Source organism: Salmo trutta, chromosome 23 (assembly GCF_901001165.1).
Source record: "Salmo trutta chromosome 23, fSalTru1.1, whole genome shotgun sequence".
In the NCBI taxonomy this organism is placed as follows: Eukaryota; Metazoa; Chordata; class Actinopteri; order Salmoniformes; family Salmonidae; genus Salmo; species Salmo trutta.
Window position 1 is genome coordinate 231,222 of NC_042979.1, and position 22,326 is coordinate 253,547.

The window sequence follows — 22,326 nt, forward strand, 5'->3', positions numbered from 1 at the left end:
CAAGAGGGGGTTTGCTTGAGATGGGAGTATCTAGAGTTGACAATTGATATATGCCATTGGATGAAATTGTGTTTTTGTTCTATGAAGTACCAGGGATAGAACCTCGTCATTAGGAATCAAACTGAACAATAATTTATAGTGAATGCTATCTGGCTGTAAATACTCCTCTCTAAAGTAAACAGTCTTTCTTTGTGAACCATTCCTAAATGTCTGTGGTTTGTCATGTCAAAAGGGGGTGGATATTTGGGTATAAAATATCTCAGTAGCCATTGTGTTGAAACCTTACTAGTTCATTCAAGAGAGTGCATTATTGAAGGTTAAGTGCTTTTGCAAAAGTATCTTAAGTATTAAAGATGTAGTTTAACTCCGACTGGTGTGTTTGTAACTCTCCTCATTTGGTAACGCAGAAATTAGCCACCACACCTGATAGAGCTACCCCAGTCAACTAAGTGATGTTATTGTGCTGTTTTGCTCAGCTGCAAAGTGGTAGGCCGCACAAGCTCACCGAACGTGACCACCGTGTGCTGAAACATGTAAAAATTGTCTGTCCTCGGTTGCAACATTCACAACCGAGTTCCAAACTGCCTCTGGAAGCAACGTCAGCACAATAACTGTTTGTCGAGAGCTTCATGGAATGGGTTTCCATGTCCAAGCAGCCGCACACAAGCCTAAGATCACCATGTGCAATGCCATGCGTCGGCTGGAGTGGTGTAAAGCTCGCCACCATTGGACTCTGGAGCAGTGGAAACGCGTTCTCTGGAGTGATGAATCACGCTTCATTCACCATCTGACAGTCCGACGGATGAATCTGGGATTAGAGGATGCAAGAACACTACCTTCCCAAATGCATAGTGCCAACTATAAAGTTTGATGGAGGAGGAATAATGGTCTGGGGCTGTTTTTCATGGTGCGGGCTAAGACATTTAGCTCCAGTGAAAGGAAATCTTAACGCTACAGCATACAATGACATTCTAGACAATTCTGTGCTTCCAACTTTGTAGCAACAGTTTGGGTAAGGCCCCCGTGCACAAAGCGAGGTCCATACAGAAATGGTTTGTCTCGAATGGTGTGGAAGAACTTGACTGGCCTGCACAGAGCCCTGACCTCAACCCCATTGAACCTTTGGGATGAATTGGAATGCCGACGGCGAGCCAGACATAATAGCCCAACATCAGTGCCCGACCTCACAAATGCTCTTGTGGCTGAATGGAAGCAAGTCCCCACAGCAATGTTCCAACATCTAGTGGAAATCCTTCCCAGAATAGTGGAGGCTGTTATAGCAGCAAAGGGGGAACCACTCCATATTAATGCCCATGATTTTGGAATGAGATGTTGGACGAGCAGGTGTCCACATACTTTTGGTCAAGTAGTGTATATAATACATTTTTTATTAATATCATGATGACCACAATATGTCTGCAACATAAAGGCATATATTATATATTCAGACTGCATAATACAAACAAATCAATCAATCACGCGCCTTCAAAAAGAAATTCACACACCTTTACTTTTCCCCATTTTGTGATTTTACAGCCTGAATTTACAAAATGTTCACTGGCCTACACACAATACCCCATAATGTCAATTCGGAATTATGTTTGTTTTCTTTACAAATACATTAAAAATAAAAGCTGAACTGTCTTGAGTCAATAAGTATTCAACCTCTTTGTTATGGCAAGTCTAAATAAGTCCGATGTTTACATACACCTTAGCCAAATACATTTAAACTCAGTTTTTCACAATTCCTGACATTTAATCCTAGTAAAAATCCCTGTTTTAGGTCAGTTAGGATCACCAATTTATTTTAAGAATGTGGAATGTCAGAATAATAGTAGAGAGAATGATTTATTTCAGCTTTTATTTCTTTCAACACATTCCCAGTGGGTCAGAAGTTTACATACACTCAATTTGTATTTGGTAGCATTGCCTTTACATTGTTTAACTTGGGTCAAACATTTCAGGTAGCCTTCCACAAGCTTCCCACAATACGTTGGGTGAATTTTGGCCCATTCCTCCGGACAGAGCTGGTGTAACTGAATCAGGTTTATAGGCCTCCTTGCACGCACACGCTTTTTTAGTTCTGCCCACACATTTCCTATAGGATTGAGGTCAGGGCTTTGTGAATACCTTGACTTTGTTGTCCTTAAGCCATTTTGCAAACAACTTTAGAAGTATGCTTGGGGTCATTGTCCATTTGGAAGACCCATTTGCGACCAAGCTTTAACTTTCTTACTGATGTCTTGAGATGTTGCTTCAATATATCCACATAATTGTCCAACCTCATGATGCCATCTATTTTGTTAAGTGCACCAGTCCCTCCTGCAGCTAAGCACCCCACAACATGGGTTCAAATACAGCCCAATACCATTTGACTCATTCTCCCCTGTCTTTCCAACATTTTACTATCTCTTCAATAAAGTAACAAAATTACAAAAGGAGTGGGACTGCTCCACTCCATGTGATCCCTGCAAGAACTGAACCCACGGCCTTGGTATTGCCAGCGCCACGCTCTCACCAACTGAGCCACATAGGACCCACACATGACTCTGTGTGCATATCAGTATATGTCCAGTCCAGTCTAGTAATTGATTGTCCAAAGATGCATACATAATCCAACTATACTCCATGACAAATCACGTCCGCATAATTCTGGATAAGAGAGCTGTGAACTTGCACTACAGAGATACTGTATATAGCGCTTTAATTATATTTCTATGCACAGCACACTGTGGGCCCTGGTCAGAAGTAGTGCACTACATAGGAAATAGGGTGGCATTTGGGTCACATGCAATATCTAAAGAGAACTAGACTAAGGGAAAAAAATCTACAGTCAGTCCATTAAATCCAGTTCTATCAAGAGACCTGCTTTTCATCCTAAGAGCCTACTAACAATTAAACTGACAAGGCTAATTTGATCGTAATTAATAGAAATGTTATATAATTGCAATATTTTATTGAAGTTAGTGGGGGGCTCTAGACAGCTTTTATTAACTACAGGTTACATCCCAGAGATGTATCCATCCATTCACTGTTGACTATGCTGCAAATGATCAAAATCTTTTTTTCTATATATTTTACACAATTGGATGCCATTTATGATATGATGCCAGTGGTTAGAATCGCAACAAATAACAAATAATCAACCCCAATCAGTTTCAGTCTAACATAAGAATCTTCCATTGGTTCGTTATCAACACTAGCACCAGTAGTGTAACATTGTCCCATACTGTATGTGATGTAGCTAACTCTTGGATGACATGACAACTATAATGATAACAATCTATTACAGGGCTTCCCAAATAATTTTGGCTCACAACCCCATTTTGATATTTGAAAAATCTCATGACCCCAACCATGTGAAAAAAGTATTTAATTAACAGCCAATGCTAACTTTTTTATTTGGGGCTATGGCAGTCAATTAAAAAACATTCTAACAGTATTTCTGATGGTCTTCTCAACTCACCATCACATACTTTTAATGTGGGGTTATGACAGTCAATTGCAAATTTGTCTGACAAAATGTATTTTATCTCACCAACACTAATGAGATGGGTGTGCTAGATGCATGTCGCATCAGAGCTTCTCAAAGTCAGGGGGTGCACCTCATCTCTGCTGTCATATCCAACCTGGATCGATATTTGGTTTTAATGCAGATGAGAGCACTGATGGTACTTTCAAGACAAATGGGAAATCTGAAGAGGTAAAATCATGACGTCAGTGATCTTCAGGTCAGAAAGAGTTCCAGAGTTGGAATTCCGAGATGGATGTCCATTCAAAAAAATGTTTTCCAGTCAGAGCTAGATTTCCCAGTTGTCTTGAATTCACTGATGTCTGAAGTCGGAGATTTCCGAGTTCCCAGTTATTTTGAAAGCGGCATTAATGCCCAGAGGGTATTTATTCCCTTTGAGTCAGGAACCAAATCTCCCCCGTAGAGACCCGTGAATGCATTCGATCACATGACAGCTCAATCAGCTGTCCGATTTCACTTACCGGCATGTCAACTGAGCCAGGATCACAGTCAAACGGATTGAGAAGTAGGTCCCAAAGTGCTCTTCCAAGCGTTGGCGGTGAGCAGTCATCACTCGTGTGGGACACTTACTGATGCTGTTTTCTGTTAGAATCTTGCACAGCCGAGGGAAGTTGGCATGGTTCGCTTTTGAAAGACTCTCTTTCCAATAATAATAATTTCCTCTGAATCCACTGATTCGGTCACTCATCTGTAGAATGTTTTTGTATTTCCCCTGCATGCTTGCGTTCAGTTCATTCAGTTTCTCAAATATATCTATTACATAGGCAAGGAGACATAGTTTATTTTCATTACACAGAAAGTCAATCAGGTTTATTATTTATTGCTTTACATCCATTGTGAATGACAACAGGTCCTCTCTCAATGCGAAAAAATCTTTCCAACACTCCCCCTTGATAACCACCAAGATGTAAAATAAAACATTGTCATGCTCTGATCAATATCTCCACATAGTTTTGCGAATAGGCGAGCGCGCAGTGGATGTGGTTTACAATCAAAGTTACCTGCTGCAGTATATCTCAGAGTTCTGTGCTCAGCTCTTTCATAAAATGTGTCCATATGGCAGAGGGAGACACATTCATGACTAGAGTGCAGAGGCCTGCCCGCCCTCCCGCCATAGATGGAGCCCCATCTGTGCAAAAGCCCACCATTTGATCCCATGGAATTTTTCGGCAATATAGCCACACAGCACACTGAATATCCCCTGTGCCGTTGCATGCACAGGAATCGTGAGACAGAACAATATGTCGTTGTGAATAGCAGTCCCGACGTATAGTATAGCAAATAAAAGTCAATGCATGGGCATCTCGGACCTCACAGCTAACGTCCATTTGGGGAGTTTTTGAGTTGTTCAGTCAGAGTTTCCTCTTGATTCCTAGCAATAGCATACATTCTTTGTTTAATAGTGTTATCTGACAAAGGTATTGATCTGAGTTTCTATGCCTCTACTTCCGCACACATTGTTTCACCATATCAATTGCGGCCGGCAGTGGCGGACTGGCCGTCGGGACATTTCCCGGTGGCCTGAGGGTCGCTTTGGCCTGCCGTGAATAGTCAACTTGACCAGCTATAATATAGCAAGCAGGAATGAGTTGACGGAGAATCCACGCATCAGGCGCGACTCTCACTCTCTCGCTGCAGTGTCCCCGCACGAGGCTGCGCGTGACAAAAATGACATCAGGTCTCTCCGCAACGCAGATAGCAACCGTCTACCTGCTTCTCTACTGATAACATTTTAGACAAGTCGCACGGTGAAATGGACGGTCAGAAAAGGAAAGGTGGAGCAGAGAAGGAGAGAATAAAAAAGAGAAAGGTCCTTGCCACAGACGCAGCTAAATGTTGCAAAATAAGCGACATGTTCGCCAGGAAGGGACCAGGTCAGTCAAAAACATTAGCTAAAACACACACGCCACCCAGCTAAGTAGCCTAGCTAATAATTTTATTTACATTTTTTTATCTTTATTTAACTAGGCAAGTCAGTTAAGAACACATTCTTCTTTTCAATGATGGCCTAGGAACAGTGGGTTAACCGCCTTGATCAGGGGCAGAACGACAGATTTTTACCTTGTCAGCTCAGGGATTTGATTTTGCAACTTTTTGGTTACTAGTCCAACGCTCTAACCACTAGGCTACGCTGCCGCCCCCAATAATAGCGACACAACAGCCGGTAGGCTTAACAGTTTGCACGTCTTGTGTTTTCGTGGAGGAATTATATCATAGCAATGAGTGCAACATAGCGATCAACTAGTAAAAAATAGTAAACCTAGACTATGGACTTGCCAGCATTCGGTCATGACTCATGCTCATAAGCTAGGGAAAGTGCACATACACTGTACAGCGAAACAGGCTACAGTAACGTATCCATAATACATTCATGAACATAACACAGTACTGCCTGTGTGACACAGCACAAGCAATGACAAAGATAATTAGCACCATTAGTACCAGCATTACAAGTTACTACAATAATATACAGCTCTGGGAAAAATGAAGACCACTCCAAATTAAGAGACGACTCTTAATTTTTTCCAGTGCTGTATTAATGTAGCCTACTGATACACTAATGATAGTGTGTATGACAATAGAGTATTTTCTTTGCAAAGGTGGAGAAGGAAGCAGCAGCAGCACTAGAGCTTCAGGTGCTCCTGCAGAACTGGAGATGGTGGTCAGTTCAGAGTCAGACTCAGAGCAGGAACCTTCAGGTACAACTTAAGAGCACAAACCTAAACATGTAGGCTATGCTTTTAGATTAATATGTGCTTTATTTATGAGATTATCAGTAGGACTGTAATCGGGGGGCATACAATCGATAACTGCACAAGTAATGTAAATGTAAATCTCATTCTGCATAGCAACCAGAAGTGCAGAGAGAGAGAAAGAGAGAGAGAGAGGTTCAGAGCCCAGTACAGGGAAAATAGAAAGGGACAGCAAAAGCACTGTAAATCCATTTTGTTATTTTTCCAGTCCTCAGTCCAAGGATTTTGACTTATTTTTTCAGTACCACCCAAAACAAACCCCTCAATGTGTCATTCCCAATGTATCCCAATCCAAAGATGGCACAAACAGAGGATGGCTGACATACAATAAAGTAACTCACTTCTGCTCAGTATGTCTGGCATTCGCAAAACCTTCAGCCAGTGGTAGTGCATTTGTCAAAGGAGGCATGCAGGCCTGGAAACATGCCCATCAGAGTACAGGAACATGAGAGAAGCAAGATCCATAGAGAAAGTGCAGAAGCCTTTTTCCACAGAGCCAGCAAGCAGACATCTGTACCTTTCTGAGTGATAAGCAAATGTCACTTCAACAAGACCAGGTCAGAAAGAGGAGGCAGGTCATGGAACGTGTGATTGATGTAGTTAAAGTTATTGGTAAATGTGGGCTTAGCTACACAGGCACGAAGCTGCATATAACTTGGAAAATATGGCCGTCAATCATGGCAAATTCCTTGAGCTTATATTGTTGTTAAGCAAATATGATGTCTGCCTACAAGAGCATGTTATTGATTGCATTGAGAAGAGCAAGACGCAGATGGGAAGTAAAGGAAGAGGGTCCTTGGTAACTATGATGTCCAAAACAACAGCAAATAAAGTAATTGAAGTCATCAGAATGTTGATTCAGCAGACAATTGCTGTTGAAGTGAGAAAGGCAGGGATGTTCTCGATACAAATGGACACAACACAGGATTTAACATCCAAAGACCAGTGTGCAGTAGTTCTGCAATATGTCACTGATGTTGTCCACGAGAGACTGATTGCGGTCATTGACTGTGAGTCATCGACTGGACAGTACTTAGTGGACCTTGTGAAACAGACCCTTGAGAAGATGGACATAGATATCAAACAGTGTGTTGGTAATGCAACAGACAGAGCAGAAAATATGCAGGGACAATACAGGGGCTTCTCTGCATTGCTCACAGTAGAGTCTCCTAACCAAGTACACAAATGGTGTCACTCACATGTCCTCAACCTTGTGCTAACTGACACCACTGGGGTTGTTGTGGCAAGTGAATCCCTTTTTTCACTACTGAATGACATTGCAGTGTTCGTTCGAGATTCCTACAAGTGCATGAAGCTATGGGAGGAAACCAGTGAGGACAGGAGACACAGACGGCTTGATGTATTTTGGTGAAACACGCTGGTGGGCCAAAGACGAGGCCTTGAGGAAAGTATTTGGAAGCTTTGCAAAGTCTGACCGTGCACTTTACATAGATGTGGCCATCACTTTGGAAAGAATTGAAAAGGATGTGACCATAAAACCTGCCTTCTGAAGCAAGGCCCAAGGGTACAAGGATGCTCTCCTAAAGTATGAAACCATACTTACAGCTGAGGTTTTTCTCAGGATATTTGAGCAGCCGTCCCCTCTCTCTAAATACTTGCAAACAAGTGGCATGGATATTGTAAAAGCACAGCACTTGGTGACCGGAACAGAGGATAACATGAGAAATTGTGCCCGAGACTTTGAGGGTGTGAAGAAGGCAGCAGACAACTTTGTTGAGAGGGCCAATGGCATTCTGGAGGAGTAGCAGGACTGTGATGCCAAAGCTCAGACTGCTCTCCCAGAGAAGAGAACAAAAAAAGAAGAGAAAACCAGGTGAGTTGGTAGAAGACGAGCCCATTGCTACTGGACACTGTTGTTGAAAGTATTCACTGCCTTTATGCAGCAAATGCAGTGCTGTGAGCAGATGTCTCCTGCATGAATCCAAAGCATTTTCCTGAGATCAGAGAAAAGGGCCTTCCAAAGATAGCCATGAAGGAGCTCAGCAAATGCTTACTGAAATTTGATGAACATGCCACTGTTGAGGCATTGCAGGCTGAACTGATCAGCCTTGCACAACAGTGGGAAAGACTGAAACAGTCAGCATTGGAGGAGTAAAACACCAGGGCTGCCGCCACCAGTGATGAATCAGTGGAAGGCTTTGAGGATCCTGATGAAAGTGTGGAGTTGGTGAGCAGAAGTTGTTCTACATGTAAAAACTGCCCGATATGCTGCTATCTTCTCCTGTTTCAGTACAATCTGCTCACGGATCCGTATCACATCATTGGTTTGGGCTACAAGTGACCTCCTCACCCTATCCATCACTCAGGTGGCTAGTGAGAGGACCTTCTCCACCCTGAAATTCACGAAAAACCGCCTAAGAACCTCCCTCACTCAAGAGAACCTTGAAGCGTTCCTTTTGATGGCAACAGAGAAGGATATTCTTATGGGACTTGACAAAGATGACATCATTGACAAGATGGCAGAGAGCAGTGAGTTACTTCGCCGCCTACTGGTTTACTAGTGGTAATTACTTACTGGTTACTCTGAAGTAGCTATGCTGTGACTATTCCTTAACAGGCTGACATGGGTGAAAGAAAATTTGCTGTTGACTTAAAGCTTTTGTACAGAGGCATGTTTTTGGACTTTCGTATTATACTTGCAGTTATGTAGCCAATGTTCAATTTCATTGACTCAGTGTATAGATGTGTTTATTTTTGTGCTGTTTGCTTTATGGACACCAGTGAGTGAACATTGTAATCCCCAAAAAATTGTAGAGGAGTGCTTTTTCGACTTTTGTATTATACTTACTTACATTGTTGTAGCTGATGTTCAAGTTCAGTGAATGTGTGTGTGTGAAGTTTTTTGATACTTTTGAAATGCTTGATGCTTGAATATAAAGATAATCATTCGAACATTTGCGCTAACTCTGTATATCTCCTTCTCTTTTTAAAAAGTGTAGGCTAATAGTTTTGTGTGTCTAGCCTTGTACATTTGTATATGCTATGATTGGTGTACTCCTAGTGAGTTTTTGCCATAGCATACCTTGAAAACTCAGTGTTCAGATTGGCTACTTGTTGGTCAGTCCCAAATGTTTGTATTTTGCAATGTGCATAACTTTCTTCCCAGATGAACATAGTGGCCAAATGTATAACTAGTTTGGTACCCGTTACATCAACAAATAGGGTTAGCCTACAAAATTAGCAGTCTGGTGGTTTGCGTGAACAGGGTGGCCTGGGATGGAGTCAAATTCCCGGCCTGAATTATTGTTTCAGTCCGCCCCTGGCGGCCGGTAATGTCAAAGTCTCTGCAATAGTGTGTGGTTTCATAGCATAGCGGGCCTAGCCATGTGTGGCCTTTTCCCATGATCTAAGGGCGCTCTCTGATTGAATTTCTCTTTAACTCTGTAAGATTTGAATAATTCTCATAAAATGTTTTAAGGCTAACCACATTAGAATGATTTTTAGATACAAAGACGATGTTATAATATATATATATATTTTTTTGTATGTATATTTTTTCGGAAATTCTGCCGGGACCCCGTTTTCACAATAGGTGGCCCAACATGGGGTCGTGACCCCTGGTTTGGGAATCGCTGATTTATTAACACTAACGCTAACAAAAAGTAGTTAGCTACAGCACATACAGTATAGGACAAGGCTACAGTGGTGTGTTTGTGTCTCATATGATGACCCAACAGGTCTCATATGATGACCCAACAGGTACTACAATGGTGTGTTTGTGTCTCATATGATGACCCAACATGATGATGCATGATGACCCAAAACCATTGATTTGGATAGATGGTACACTTGCCACAAAGCCTGTTTTAGCATGGGTGGCCCCGTAGAAGGCTTTCACCACCACCATTTTAAGGCAGACCTAGTCCCTCAATAGTGCTGACCCCCTTTCCAGCTCTATGAAACAGACATAACACTAATGAAGAGGAAATGGAAGTGAATGAATACTGTACCTTATTTTACCTGTAAGGAACACACACCTGACAAAAGGCTATTTTCACATCTAGGACTGGTTCACTGCAGTAATAGAAGAAATGCCTGCTCATAAATACCTGCAAAACACAAACAGAGGAGAGAGGAGAGGTTAGAGAGGAGAGGTTCATTCATTTATTAATCCTTGTTTTATCAGTTAGGTTGCCTAAGAACACATTCTCTCCAGCAACAACATTTACATTTAAGTCATTTAGCAGACGCTCTTATCCAGAGTGACTTACAAATTGGTGCATTCACCTTATGATATCCAGTGGAACAACCACTTTACAATAGTGCATCTAAATCTTTTAGGGGGGGGTTAGGATTACTTTATCCTATCCCAGGTATTCCTTAAAGAGGTGGGGTTTCAGGTGTCTCCGGAAGGTGGTGATTGACTCCGCTGTCCTGGCGTCGTGAGGGAGCTTGTTCCACCATTGGGGTGCCACAACCTGTGGAAGGCAGAGGAGAGGGGGGGTCTTTCTAGACTTTGGCAGTGTAGCCTGGTCTCAGATCTGTGCGTACGGTAGCCAACTTGTATGTTTTTTTTTTATGACAATAACTATAGTAGTTGTCAAGACACTGGGTGAAAAGGGATATCTTTACATTACACGTTTTTTATATTCTAAAGAATACGGACCATTTTCAATGCATAATTTGAGTTTTGTGGATATGCACCATATCCTATATCTGAATCCAGATATGTCTTTTAGATATACAGTTCCAGTCAAGTTTGGACACACCTACTCATTCAAGGGTTTTTCTTTATTTTCACTATTTTCTACATTGTAGAATAATAGTGAAGACATCAAAACTACGAAATAACACATATGGAATCATGTAGTATGTTGCATTTATATTTATGTTCAGTATAGATAAAAAGACAAATTATGTTACAACTTCCTCCAGTCTCCTCCTACTAATAGTGAGCGTGCAACTTTCAAACAATGTCCCCCACTCTTCCTTAACAGCAAATCAAGGAAATTCTGATGAGCACGACAATTTTTGGGGGATATTTTTCATCAAAAGTAAAGGACAGTAATGTTACGAGTAAAACAGGAAGCCCAGGTTTCAATAGGCAACAAGATATTAATGTGTCATGAAAGGAGTGTGGACATATGGCCTGGCGAAGCGGTTTTTAGGTACTGATAATTTTGAGTTTTTCACTCTGCTGGTCTCGGCAAGAAATTACGAGTCCTCGTTGTCCGAGACCAAGTAAAAAAAATTCAGACACCGAGACAAAACCTAGGGACTCAATATGTGGTGTTGAGACTGGATTCAGGACTGAGACCGGTCTCAAGTCCTGCAACACTGCAAAGCAGCACACATAAAACATGAAAGTAAATTGCAGCAGCAGCAGCAGCAGACATATAAAAATAATGACGACGGGCTGAAACCCTGGAAATTTTACTCATGTGGCTTTCTGGTATTATGATGCAATAATTTCCATGGTAATGTAGAATGTTCATTCAAATTGTTAACTGATGTGGCTCATGCAACGGAATGTATTTTTTGCAAGGTCAGTTGAGTTGAATCAACAAATCACAGCACATATTGATAAGTACACTTGCTTTTACTTCCTGCTTTTACTTCCTGCTTTGCTCCTATGGATACACTCGCAATGGCCGCCAGTCCACCCATTATGTCATTGTGTAGTTAGCTGTTTTCTTTGGCAACTGTGGTATTCGCGGGATAAACGCCTCCATTCTGTACATTAGCTTGGAAAAATGAACTCCCTGAAGGGACTCAGCACTGCGTCGTCTATTATTTCCAAGGTAATTTACAGAACGTCTATATCCCTTACATAGTATAGTGGTTGAGCATTGGGCAGCATATTACTAAAGTAGTGATCCTTTATTTGGCCTGAATATCTCTGGCCATCCTATTCTCCCCAGTAGGATCCTACACTATATATACAGGTTTTATCTCTGAGATTAGAGTACCTCATGATAAGCTGTAGACCACACTACCTACCAAGAGAGTTTTCCTCTATATTTTTCATAGCTGTCTATTTACCACCACAAACCGATGCTGACACTAATACAGCTCGTTGAGTGCGGTCTAAGGCCATAAGCAAAATGCTCATCCAGAAGCGGAGCTCCTAGTGGACCTGGACTTTAATGCAGACAAACTTAAATCCGTTTTACCTCATTTCTACCAGCATATCACATGTGCAACCAGAGGAAAAAAAAACTCTAGACCAGCTTAACTCCATGCACAAAAACATATAATTCTATCCTCCTGATTCCTGCTTACCAAAATATTTTCTGAACGTCACGCGCCGATGTAAAATGCTGTTTTTAGATATAAATATGAACTTGATCGAACAAAAAATGCATGTATTGTGTAACATGATGTCCTAGGAGTGTCATCTGACGAAGATCGTCAAAGGTTAGTGCTGCATTTAGCTGTGTTTTGGGTATTTGTGATGCATGCTAGTTGCTTGGAAATGGCTGTGTGGTTATTTGTGTCTATGTACTCTCCTAACATAATCTAATGTTTTGCTTTCGCTGTAAAGCCTTTTGGAAATTGGACAACGTGGTTCGATTCAGGAGAAGTGTATCTATAAAATGGTGTAAAATAGTCCTATGTTTGAGAACTTTGAATTATGACATTTTGTGGTTTTAAATTTGGCGCTCTGATTTTTCACTGGCTGTTGAATAATGTGGGACGATTTCGTCCCACCTCCCCTAGAGGTTAAGAGCAGTTGGAGGCCACGGAAGGATAGTTGTATGGCATTGAAGCTCGTCTGTAGGGTTGTTAACTTCTATGGGCTAGTCCCACCTGCGGGACACAGCCAGTGAAATATCAGGGCGGAAAATTCAAAAACAACAAAATGTCATAATTCAACTTTCTCAAACATACGACTATTTTACACCATTTTAAAGATACACTTCTCCTTAATCTAACCACATTGTCCGATTTCAAAAAGGCTTTACAGCGAAAGCAAAACATTAGATTATGTTAGGAGACTACATAGACAAAAATAATCACACAGCCATTTTCCAAGCAAGGACATATGTCAATAAAACCCAAAACACAGCTAAATGAAGCACTAACCTTTGACGATCTTCATCACATGACACTCCTAGGACATTATGTTACACAATACATGTATGTTTTGTTCGATAAAGTTCATATTTATATCCAAAAACAGCATTTTACATTGGCGCGTGATGTTCCGAAAATGTATTCCCACCAAAACGTCCGATGCACATCAATTTACAAAAATACTCATCATAAACGTTGACAAAATACATAGCAATTATTTTAAGAATTATAGATAGACTACTCCTGGATGCAACCGCTGTGTCAGATTTTAAAATAGATTTACGGAGAAAGCACATTTTCAATATTCTGAGTACATAGCTCAGCCATCATGGCGAGCTATTAAGACACCCGCCAAATTCGGGGCAACCTAAACTCAGAATTAGTATTAGAAATATTGTATTACCTTTGCTGATCTTCGTCAGAATGCACTCCCAGGACTGCTACTTCCACAAGAAATGTTGTTTTTGTTCCAAATAATCCACATTTATATCCAAATATATAACGTTTTGTTTGTGCGTTCAGGTCACTATCCAAAGGCAAACCGCGCTCGACGAAAAGTCAAAATGTTCCATTACCATACTTAGAAGCATGTCAAACGCTGTTTAAAATCAATCTTTATGGTATTTTTAACGTAAAATTGCAATAAATATCACTGAATTACAGAAATATCCTCCAATCCTCTATATGTAATTATTGGCGGAGAGTTACATCATATTTTTCTATATACTGTAGGCCTACCATAGGCGACATGAGTCCCACTAGTGTTGAGTATTTGAACCCCAGTGTCCCGCGTGCCTGCATTCTCTAGTACAGCCACTATTGAAGGCTATCAAATGCTTCTCAAAGATGCCCTCTGGTGGTCAAACTAGCACTAATGGTACCAGTGGTTCACACTTAAATAACTTGCCATAGAATTCTGTGTCACCGTGCAAGCTGCGCCACAGTACGCTGCAAATTTTAAAGGACAAACCACTGTATATAGGGAAAAGGGTGACATTGGGGATGCACACAACTACAATATGGCTACCTGGCTGGCTTAGCATTAGTCAGCTGGGTGGGTGCATAGAGACAAAATAAAAACCACATCCAGTATTCCCATCGGCTCAATCAATTTATGTAACCTAATAACTGTAGCTCTCTGCAGAGCATATTGCTTTGGTTCTCAACAGACAGTGGCTATCCTTACTGTATTCACATTTTATTGAAGCCTTATTAGGGTCTCATTCACAAGGGTGCCCTGATCACAGTAATACAACAATCAATATAATATGAAACAAAACAGCAATCAATACAATGTTAAATAAAATGAATTTAGGGCTGACCCCAATTAGTTGACTGGTCAATTATTTGGTTGATAGGCTGTTGGTCGACCAAACTTTTTTTGTCGAGCAGCAGTAGCAAATATATATATAGATATGTTTTTTTTATGGCACACGAGACACCTGTCTGATTCGCACCCATCTCATTGAAGAGGCTGAGACAACAACCATCGTGGAGGCTGTGTGGATGGCATAGTCCAAGAAGAAGAGTGTTTAAAATGTACAATGCAAGTTTCTATAAAATGCACAATGCGCTCCCTCACGCCAATTTGTGCACATTCAATGTTTCATTGTGTGAATTGTTTGCCTTGATTGTTAGTGTCTATCAATTCCCCATTACATATGTAACCAGTAGTAGCCTACGTGTACCATTAATTACTATAATTTCTAATATACTGTATAATGTTTGTTTGGTTATGGTAATTTCTGTTAATGCATTCAATATACAGTTGAAGTCAGAAGTTTACATACACCTTAGCCAACTACATTTAAACTCAGTTTTTCACAATTCCTGACATTTAATCATAGTAAAAATTCCCTGTCTTAGGTCAGTTAGGATCACCACTTTATTTTAGGAACGTGAAATGTCTGAATAATGGTAGAGAGAATGATTTATTTGAGCTTTTATTTCTTTCATCACATTCCCAGTGGGTCAGAAGTTTACATACACTCAATTACAATTTGGTAGCAATGCCTTTAAATTGTTTAACTTCGGTCAAACGTTTCAGGTAGCCTTCCACAAGCTTCCCACAATACGTTGGGTGAATTTTGGCCCATTCCTCCTGACAGAGCTGGTGTAACTGAGTCAGGTTTGTAGGCCTTCTTGCTCGAACACGCTTTTTCAGTTCTGCCCACAAATGATCTATTGGATTGAGGTCAGGGCTTTGTGATGGCCACTCCAATACTTTGACTTTGTTTTCCTTAAGCCATTTTGCCACAACTTTGGAAGTATGCTTGGGTTCATTGCTTTGGTTCATTTGGAAGACCCATTTGCGACCAAGCTTTAACTTCCTGACTGATGCCTTGAGACGTTGCTTCAATATAGCCACATAATTTTCCTACTTCATGATGCCATCTATTTTGTGAAGTGCACCAGACCCTCCTGCAGCAAAGCACCCACATAACATGATGCTGCCACCCCCGGGCTTCACGGTTGGGATGGTTCTTTGTCTTGCAAGCCTCCCCCTTTTTCCTCCAAACATAACGATGGTCATTATGGCCAAACAGTTCTATTTTTGTTTCATCAGACCAGAGGACATTTCTCCAAAAAGTACGATCTTTGTCCCCATGTGCAGCTGCAAACCGTAGTCTGGCTTTTTTATGGCAGTTTTGGAGCAGTGGCTTCTTCCTTGCTGAGCAGCCTTTCAGGTTATATCGATATAGGACTCGTTTTACTGTGGATATAGATACTTTGTACCTGTTTCCTCCAGCATCTTCACACGGTTCTTTGTTGTTGTTCTGGGATTGATTTGCACTTTTCGCACCAAAGTACGTTCATCTGTAGGAGACAGAACGCATCTCCTTCCTGACTGGCGGGCGGCTCTGGCTGCGCCGGACTGGCGGGCGGCTCTGGCAGCGCCGGACAGGCGGGCGGCTCTGGCGCAGGACGCACCAGGCTGGGGAGACTTGCAGGAGACCTGGCTCTGGGCGCAGGCACAGGACTCACCAGGCTGGGGAGACATGCAGGAGGCCTGGCTCTGGGTGCAGGCACAGGACTCACCAGGCTGGGGAGACATGCAGGAGGCCTGGCTCTGGGAGCAGGCACAGGACTCACCAGGCTGGGGAGACTTGCAGGAGGCCTGGCTCTGGGCACAGGCACAGGATTCACCAGGCTGGGGAGACATGCAGGAGGCCTGGCTCTGGGAGCAGGCACAGGACTCACCAGGCTGGGGAGACATGCAGGAGGCCTGGCTCTGGGAGCAGGCACAGGACTCACCAGGTTGGGGAGACTTGCAGGAGGCCGGGCTCTGGGCGCAGGCACAGAACTCACCAGGCTGGGGAGACATGCAGGAGGCCTGGCTCTGGGCGCAGGTACAGGATTCACCAGGCTGGGGAGACTTGCAGGAGGCCTGGCTCTGGGCGCAGGCACAGGATTCACCAGGCTGGGGAGACATGCAGGAGGCCTGGCTCTGGGAGCAGGCACAAGACGTGCAGGGCTGGGGAGGCGCACAGGAGCTGGGGCTGGCACCTGGTGCGTGGGGCTGGCACAGTCTTCACCAGACAGCTAGCACGCACCTCAGGACGAGTATGGAGAGCTGACTCAGGTGACATCAATTCGAGGACACGCTCCGTAGGGCGAACGTCGTGCCTCATGCACCAACACAGCAGCTCTCTCATATCTCTCTCCTCCAATCTCCCCATCAACTCCTTCACTGTCTCTGCTTCGCTCCCTTCGCTCACCTCCAACTTCACCCCGACTGGATCTGGTTCCATCATCGGCACCGCAGACCGTCCCGTGTGCCCCCCCTCAAAATAAATCTTGGGGCTGCCTCTCCTCCTCTTGCCGTGCCAGCCGATCCTCCCAGAAATGCCGTTCTGCCTTCCCTGCCTCTATCTCCTCCGGCGGGCGGCGGTATTTTCCAGCCTGTCTCCAGGGTCCCTTTCCGTCCAGTATCTCTTCCCAAGTCCAGGAGTCCTGAACCCTCTGCTCCTCCATACCACGCTGCTTGGTCCGTTGAAGGTGGGTGGTTCTGTAACGGCTGTCTTTGGAAGAAGAGGACCAAGGCGCAGCGTGGTGAGTGCTCATCATTTAATATATATTCTGAGAACACAAAGAGAAAACGACAGCCTAACAGTTCTGTCAGGTCTACAAAACACTAAACAGAACTTATCCACCCACAAAACCCAAAGAAAAACAGGCTACCTAAGTATGGCTCCCAATCAGCGACAATGATGTACAGCTGTCCCTGATTGAGAGCCATACCAGGCCAAAACAAAGAAATACAAACACATAGAAAAAAGGACATAGAATGCCCAAAACCCCAAAACACACAGAAAAACACCCCCTGCCACGCCCTGACCAAACTACAATAACAAATAACCCCTTTTACTGGTCAGGACGTGACAATTATAAGTGAAATAATCTGTCTCTAAACAATTGTTGGAAAAATTACTTGTGTCATGCACAATGTAGGTATCTTAACCGACTTGCCAAAACTATAGTTTGTTGACAAGAAATTTGTGGAGTGGTTGAAAAATGAGTTTCAATGACTCCAGCCTAAGTATATTAAAACTTCCGACTTCAACTGTATTATTATTCCAGTCTTTTACCATTCCCATTGTTGTCAGAGTGGACACGTTGTTTACAGAGCGCACAACCAATGCTACACAAGTTTGGTTCATTTTATTTCATTTATGAGTTTTGTCAATTTAGTCTCTGTCTTTCGTTTGGAGTGCTACTGTCAATGTTGAGTAAAGACATGCACCTGATTACGCATAGAAGTAGACCTATAGACTACCTGGCCTGTGCGCAAATGTAGGCATATAAATGTGCCCATTTGGGGATCTGATAGTATTTCTGATTGGCTTAACGCACCACCACTAATGAGCTGTGGAGCTTCTCAAAGTAATGTTTTCTTCACCTCAAACAGCAAGCAAATTAAGTATTTTACATCCATTGAGAATGACAATAGTTCCTCAATGTATTTTAAAAATCTTTCCAGCACTCTCCCTTTCGATAACCACTCAGCGTGAAAGGGAAAAATATAATGCTCTGATTCAGTGGAAACGTCATAAAATAAGTCTACCTGATGAGCTCTTATCCCTTGCGCAAAATAGCCTACAGCTGTGTCTGCCCCAAGTTCACTGGAAACTCTGAGGGACCAGAATATTTCATACAATGTTGCAAGTTTGCTAGCGAGAGCTTTTGGATGGACCCGATAGTTGATACAATGTTTCAAGTTCGTTGCAGACAGGCATGTATAGCCAATGTGATTCATAGGATATTTAATTTTATCAGGATATTTTCTACCTGCAGGATGCAATGATTTTATTTGTTGGCTTTATATGTAATCTATTTTTATATACAGTGGGGGGAAAAAGTATTTGATGCCCTGCTGATTTTGTACGTTTGCCCACTTACAAAGAAATTATCAGTCTATAATTTTAATAGTAGGTTTATTTGAACAGTGAGAGACAGAATAACAACAAAAAAATCCAGAAAAACGCATGTCAAAAATGTTATAAAATTATTTGCATTTTAATAAGAGCGTCTGCTAAATCGCTAAAATGTAAATTAAATGATGGGTGAGGTATCCAATAGTCAATTATTTGGTGGTTCTCGCTTTTATTCCTGATATTTTAAATTCTTCAAGTTTTATATTCTACGGGCTGCCATTATAAATAATGGATGATCAGGCGATGTTTAGAAAAATGTGTTTATTATTCATATATGCTCCTCAGAAAGGTAACAGTGGAGGGAGAGCTGTCTAGTAGTAATTGTTCGATATTCTTCGGGCTGCTAGCCTGATCCTGAGACTTCAATAATTACAGTGCCTTCAGAAAGTATTCATACCCCTTGACTTATTCCTCATTTTGTTGTTTTACAGTCTGAACTCAAAATGGATTAAATATATGTTTTTCTCACCCATCTACACACAATGCCCCATAATGACAAAGTGAATCCATTTTTGATAATTTATTGAAAGTGAAATACAGAAATATCTCATTTACATAAACATTCACACCCCTGAATCGATACATGTTAGAATCTTCTTTGGCAGCGATCTTCCTGGCTAAGTCTCTAAGAGATTTGCACACCTGGATTGTACAATATTTGAACATAATTATTTTTTAAATTCTTCAAGCTTTGTCAAGTTGGTTGTTGATCATTGCTAGAAAGCCATTTTCAAGTCTTGCCATAGATTTTCAAGACGATTTAAATCAAAACTGTATCTAGGCCACTCAGGAACATTCAATGTCGTCTTGGTAAGCATCTCCAGTGTATATTTGACCTTGTGTTTTAAGTTATTGTCCTGCTGAAAGGTGAATGTGTGTCCTAGTGTCTGTTGGAATACTGACTCAATGTAATGCTGTGCGCTAAGAGTCAGGAAGCAAGTTCAGAGAGTGAGAGATTTAATCAATAAACGAAACATAATACAAAACAAGAAACACGAACAACGCACAGACATGAAACAGAAACAATAACGCCTGGGGAAGGAACCAAAGGGAGTGACATAAACTCAGCAAAAAAAGAAACGTCGCTTTTTCAGGACCGTCTTTCAAAGATAATTTGTAAAAATCCAAAATAACTTCACATATCTTCATTGTAAAGGGCTTAAACACTGTTTCCCATGCTTGTGCAATGAACCATAAACAATTAATGAACATGCACCAGTGGAACGGTCGTTAAGACATTAACAGCTTGAAGACGGTAGGAAACTAAGGTCACAGTTATGAAAACTCAGGATACTAAAGAGGCCTTTCTACTGACTCTGAAAAACAACGAAGAAAAATGCCCAGGTCCCTGCTCATCTGTGTGAATGTGCCTTAGGCATGCTGCAAGGAGGCATGAGGACTGCAGATGTGGCCAGGGCAAAAAATTGCAATGTCCGCACTGTGAGATGCCTAAGACAGCGCTACAGGGAGACAGGATGGACAGCTGATTGTCCTCGCACTGGCAGACCACGTGTAACAATACCTGCACAGGATCGGTACATCCGAACATCACACATGCGGCACAGGTACAGGATGGCAACAACAACTGCCAGAGTTACACCAGGAACGCACAATCCCTCCATCAGTGGTCAGACTGTCCGTAATAGGCTGAGAGAGGCTGAACTGAGGGCCTGTAGGCCTGTTGTAAAGGCAGGTCCTCACCAGACATCACCGGCAACAACGTCGCCTATGGGCACAAACCCACCGTTGCTGGACCAGACAGGACTGGCAAAAATGTCTCTACACTGACAAGTCACGGTTATGTCTCACCAGGGGGGATGGTTGGATTCGCGTTTATTGTCGAAGGTTTGAGCATTACACCGAGGCCTGTACTCTGGAGCGGGATCGATTTGGAGGTGGAGGGTCCGTCATGGTCTGGGGCGGTGTGTCACAGCATCATCGGACTGACCTTGTTGTCATTGCAGGCAAACGCAACGCTGTGCGTTACAGTCAAGATATCCTCCTCCCTCATGTGGTACCCTTCCTGCAGGCTCATCCTGACATGACCCTCCAGCATGACAATGCCACCAGCCATACTGCTCATTCTGTGCGTGATTTCCTACAAGACAGGAATGTCAGTGTTCTGCCATGGCCAGTGAAAAGCTTGTATCTCAATCCTATTGAGCACGTCTGGGACCTGTCGGATCAGAGGGTGAGGTCTAGGGCCATTCCCCCCCAGAAATGTCCAGGAACTTGCAGGTGCCTTGGTGGAAGAGTGGGGTAACATCTCACAGCAAGAACTGGGAAATCTGGTGCAGTCCATGAGGAGGAGATGCATTGCAGTACTTAATGCAGCTGGTGGCCACACCAGATACTGACTGTTACTTTTTATTTTGACCCCCCCCTTTGTCCAGGGACACATTATTCAATTTCTGTGAGTCACATGGCTGTGGAACTTGTTCAGTTTATGTCTCAGTTGTTGAATCTCGTGTGACTATGGTGACAGGTTTGTGGGATAATGAGCAGCATGATGACCTAGAGGCCGGAGAGGCAGCACACGTGACACTGAATCAGGTTGTCCTCTAGGATTGTGCTTGTGCTTAGATCGATTCTGTTTATTTTTGTACATATTGTTTTATCTCCCTAGTCCTTGCCAATGACAAGCATACCCATAACATGATGCAGCCACCATGCTTGAAAATATGAAGAGTGGTACTCAGTGATTTGTTGTCTTGGATTTGCCCCTAACATAAAGTGAATTGCTTTGCCAAATTGTTTTTGCATTTGTTGCAAATAGGATGCATGTTTTGAAATGTTTTTATTCTGTACAGGCATCCTTCTTCTCACTCTGTCATTTAGGTTAGTATTGTGGAGAAATGACAATATTGTTAATTCATCCTCAGTTTTCTCTTATCACAGCCATTAATGAGTAGTGCAAGTGTATTGCCTAATGTCAAAACAGTGTTATGTACTGTAACATCACATTCAAAGGGTAATTTTATTGTATTAACTGGTTGTTAAAATGTTTTATTTTATTCAACTAGGCAAGTCAGTTAAGAACAAATTCTTATTTACAATGACGGCCTAACAAAAGGCAAAAGGCCTGCTGCGGGGACGGGGGCCGGGATTAAAAATGAAAAATAAATATAGGACAAAACGCACATCACGACAAAAGAGACAACACTACATAAAGAGAGACCTAAGACAACAACATAGCAAGGTAGCAACACATGACAACACAGCATGGTAGCAACACAACATAATAGCAGCACAAAACATGGTACAAACATTATTGGGCACAGACAACAGCACAAAGGGCAAGAAGGTAGAGACAACAATACGTCACGAATGCTTGAGTCTTTGAATGAAGAGATTGAGATAAAACTGTCCAGTTTGAGTGTTTGTTGCAGCTCGTTCCAGTCGCTAGCAGGAGTAGTAACCAGATTAATTCGGGTACGTTTTTTTATCCGGCCGTGCAAATACTGCCCCCTATCCCCAACAGGTAGGGGGCAGTATTTGCACGGCCGGATAAAAAACGTAACCGATTTAATCTGGTTACTACTCCTGCCCAGAAACTAGGATATGCATA

General features: G+C 42.3%; 1 protein-coding gene across 13 annotated transcripts in view; it reads right to left on the reverse strand.

The window, feature by feature from the left end:
* The window catches only part of LOC115159070 (mitogen-activated protein kinase 10-like), a 94,115-nt gene that overhangs the window by 66,843 nt on the left and 4,946 nt on the right, over positions 1–22,326 (reverse strand). For 9 of the 13 annotated variants that reach the window (XR_003868835.1, XR_003868833.1, XR_003868834.1 and 6 more), the window contains one exon: positions 10,284–10,355. Coding sequence is in view for 7 of the 13 variants with exons in the window: in XM_029708427.1 (XP_029564287.1) it covers positions 10,284–10,355 (72 nt within the window). In the remaining 6 variants the exon portion in view is untranslated. Of the gene's footprint in view, positions 1–10,256; positions 10,356–10,517; positions 10,573–22,326 lie in introns of those variants that run through there. The other 4 variants (XM_029708428.1, XM_029708431.1, XM_029708432.1 and 1 more) reach the window with 4 other exon arrangements.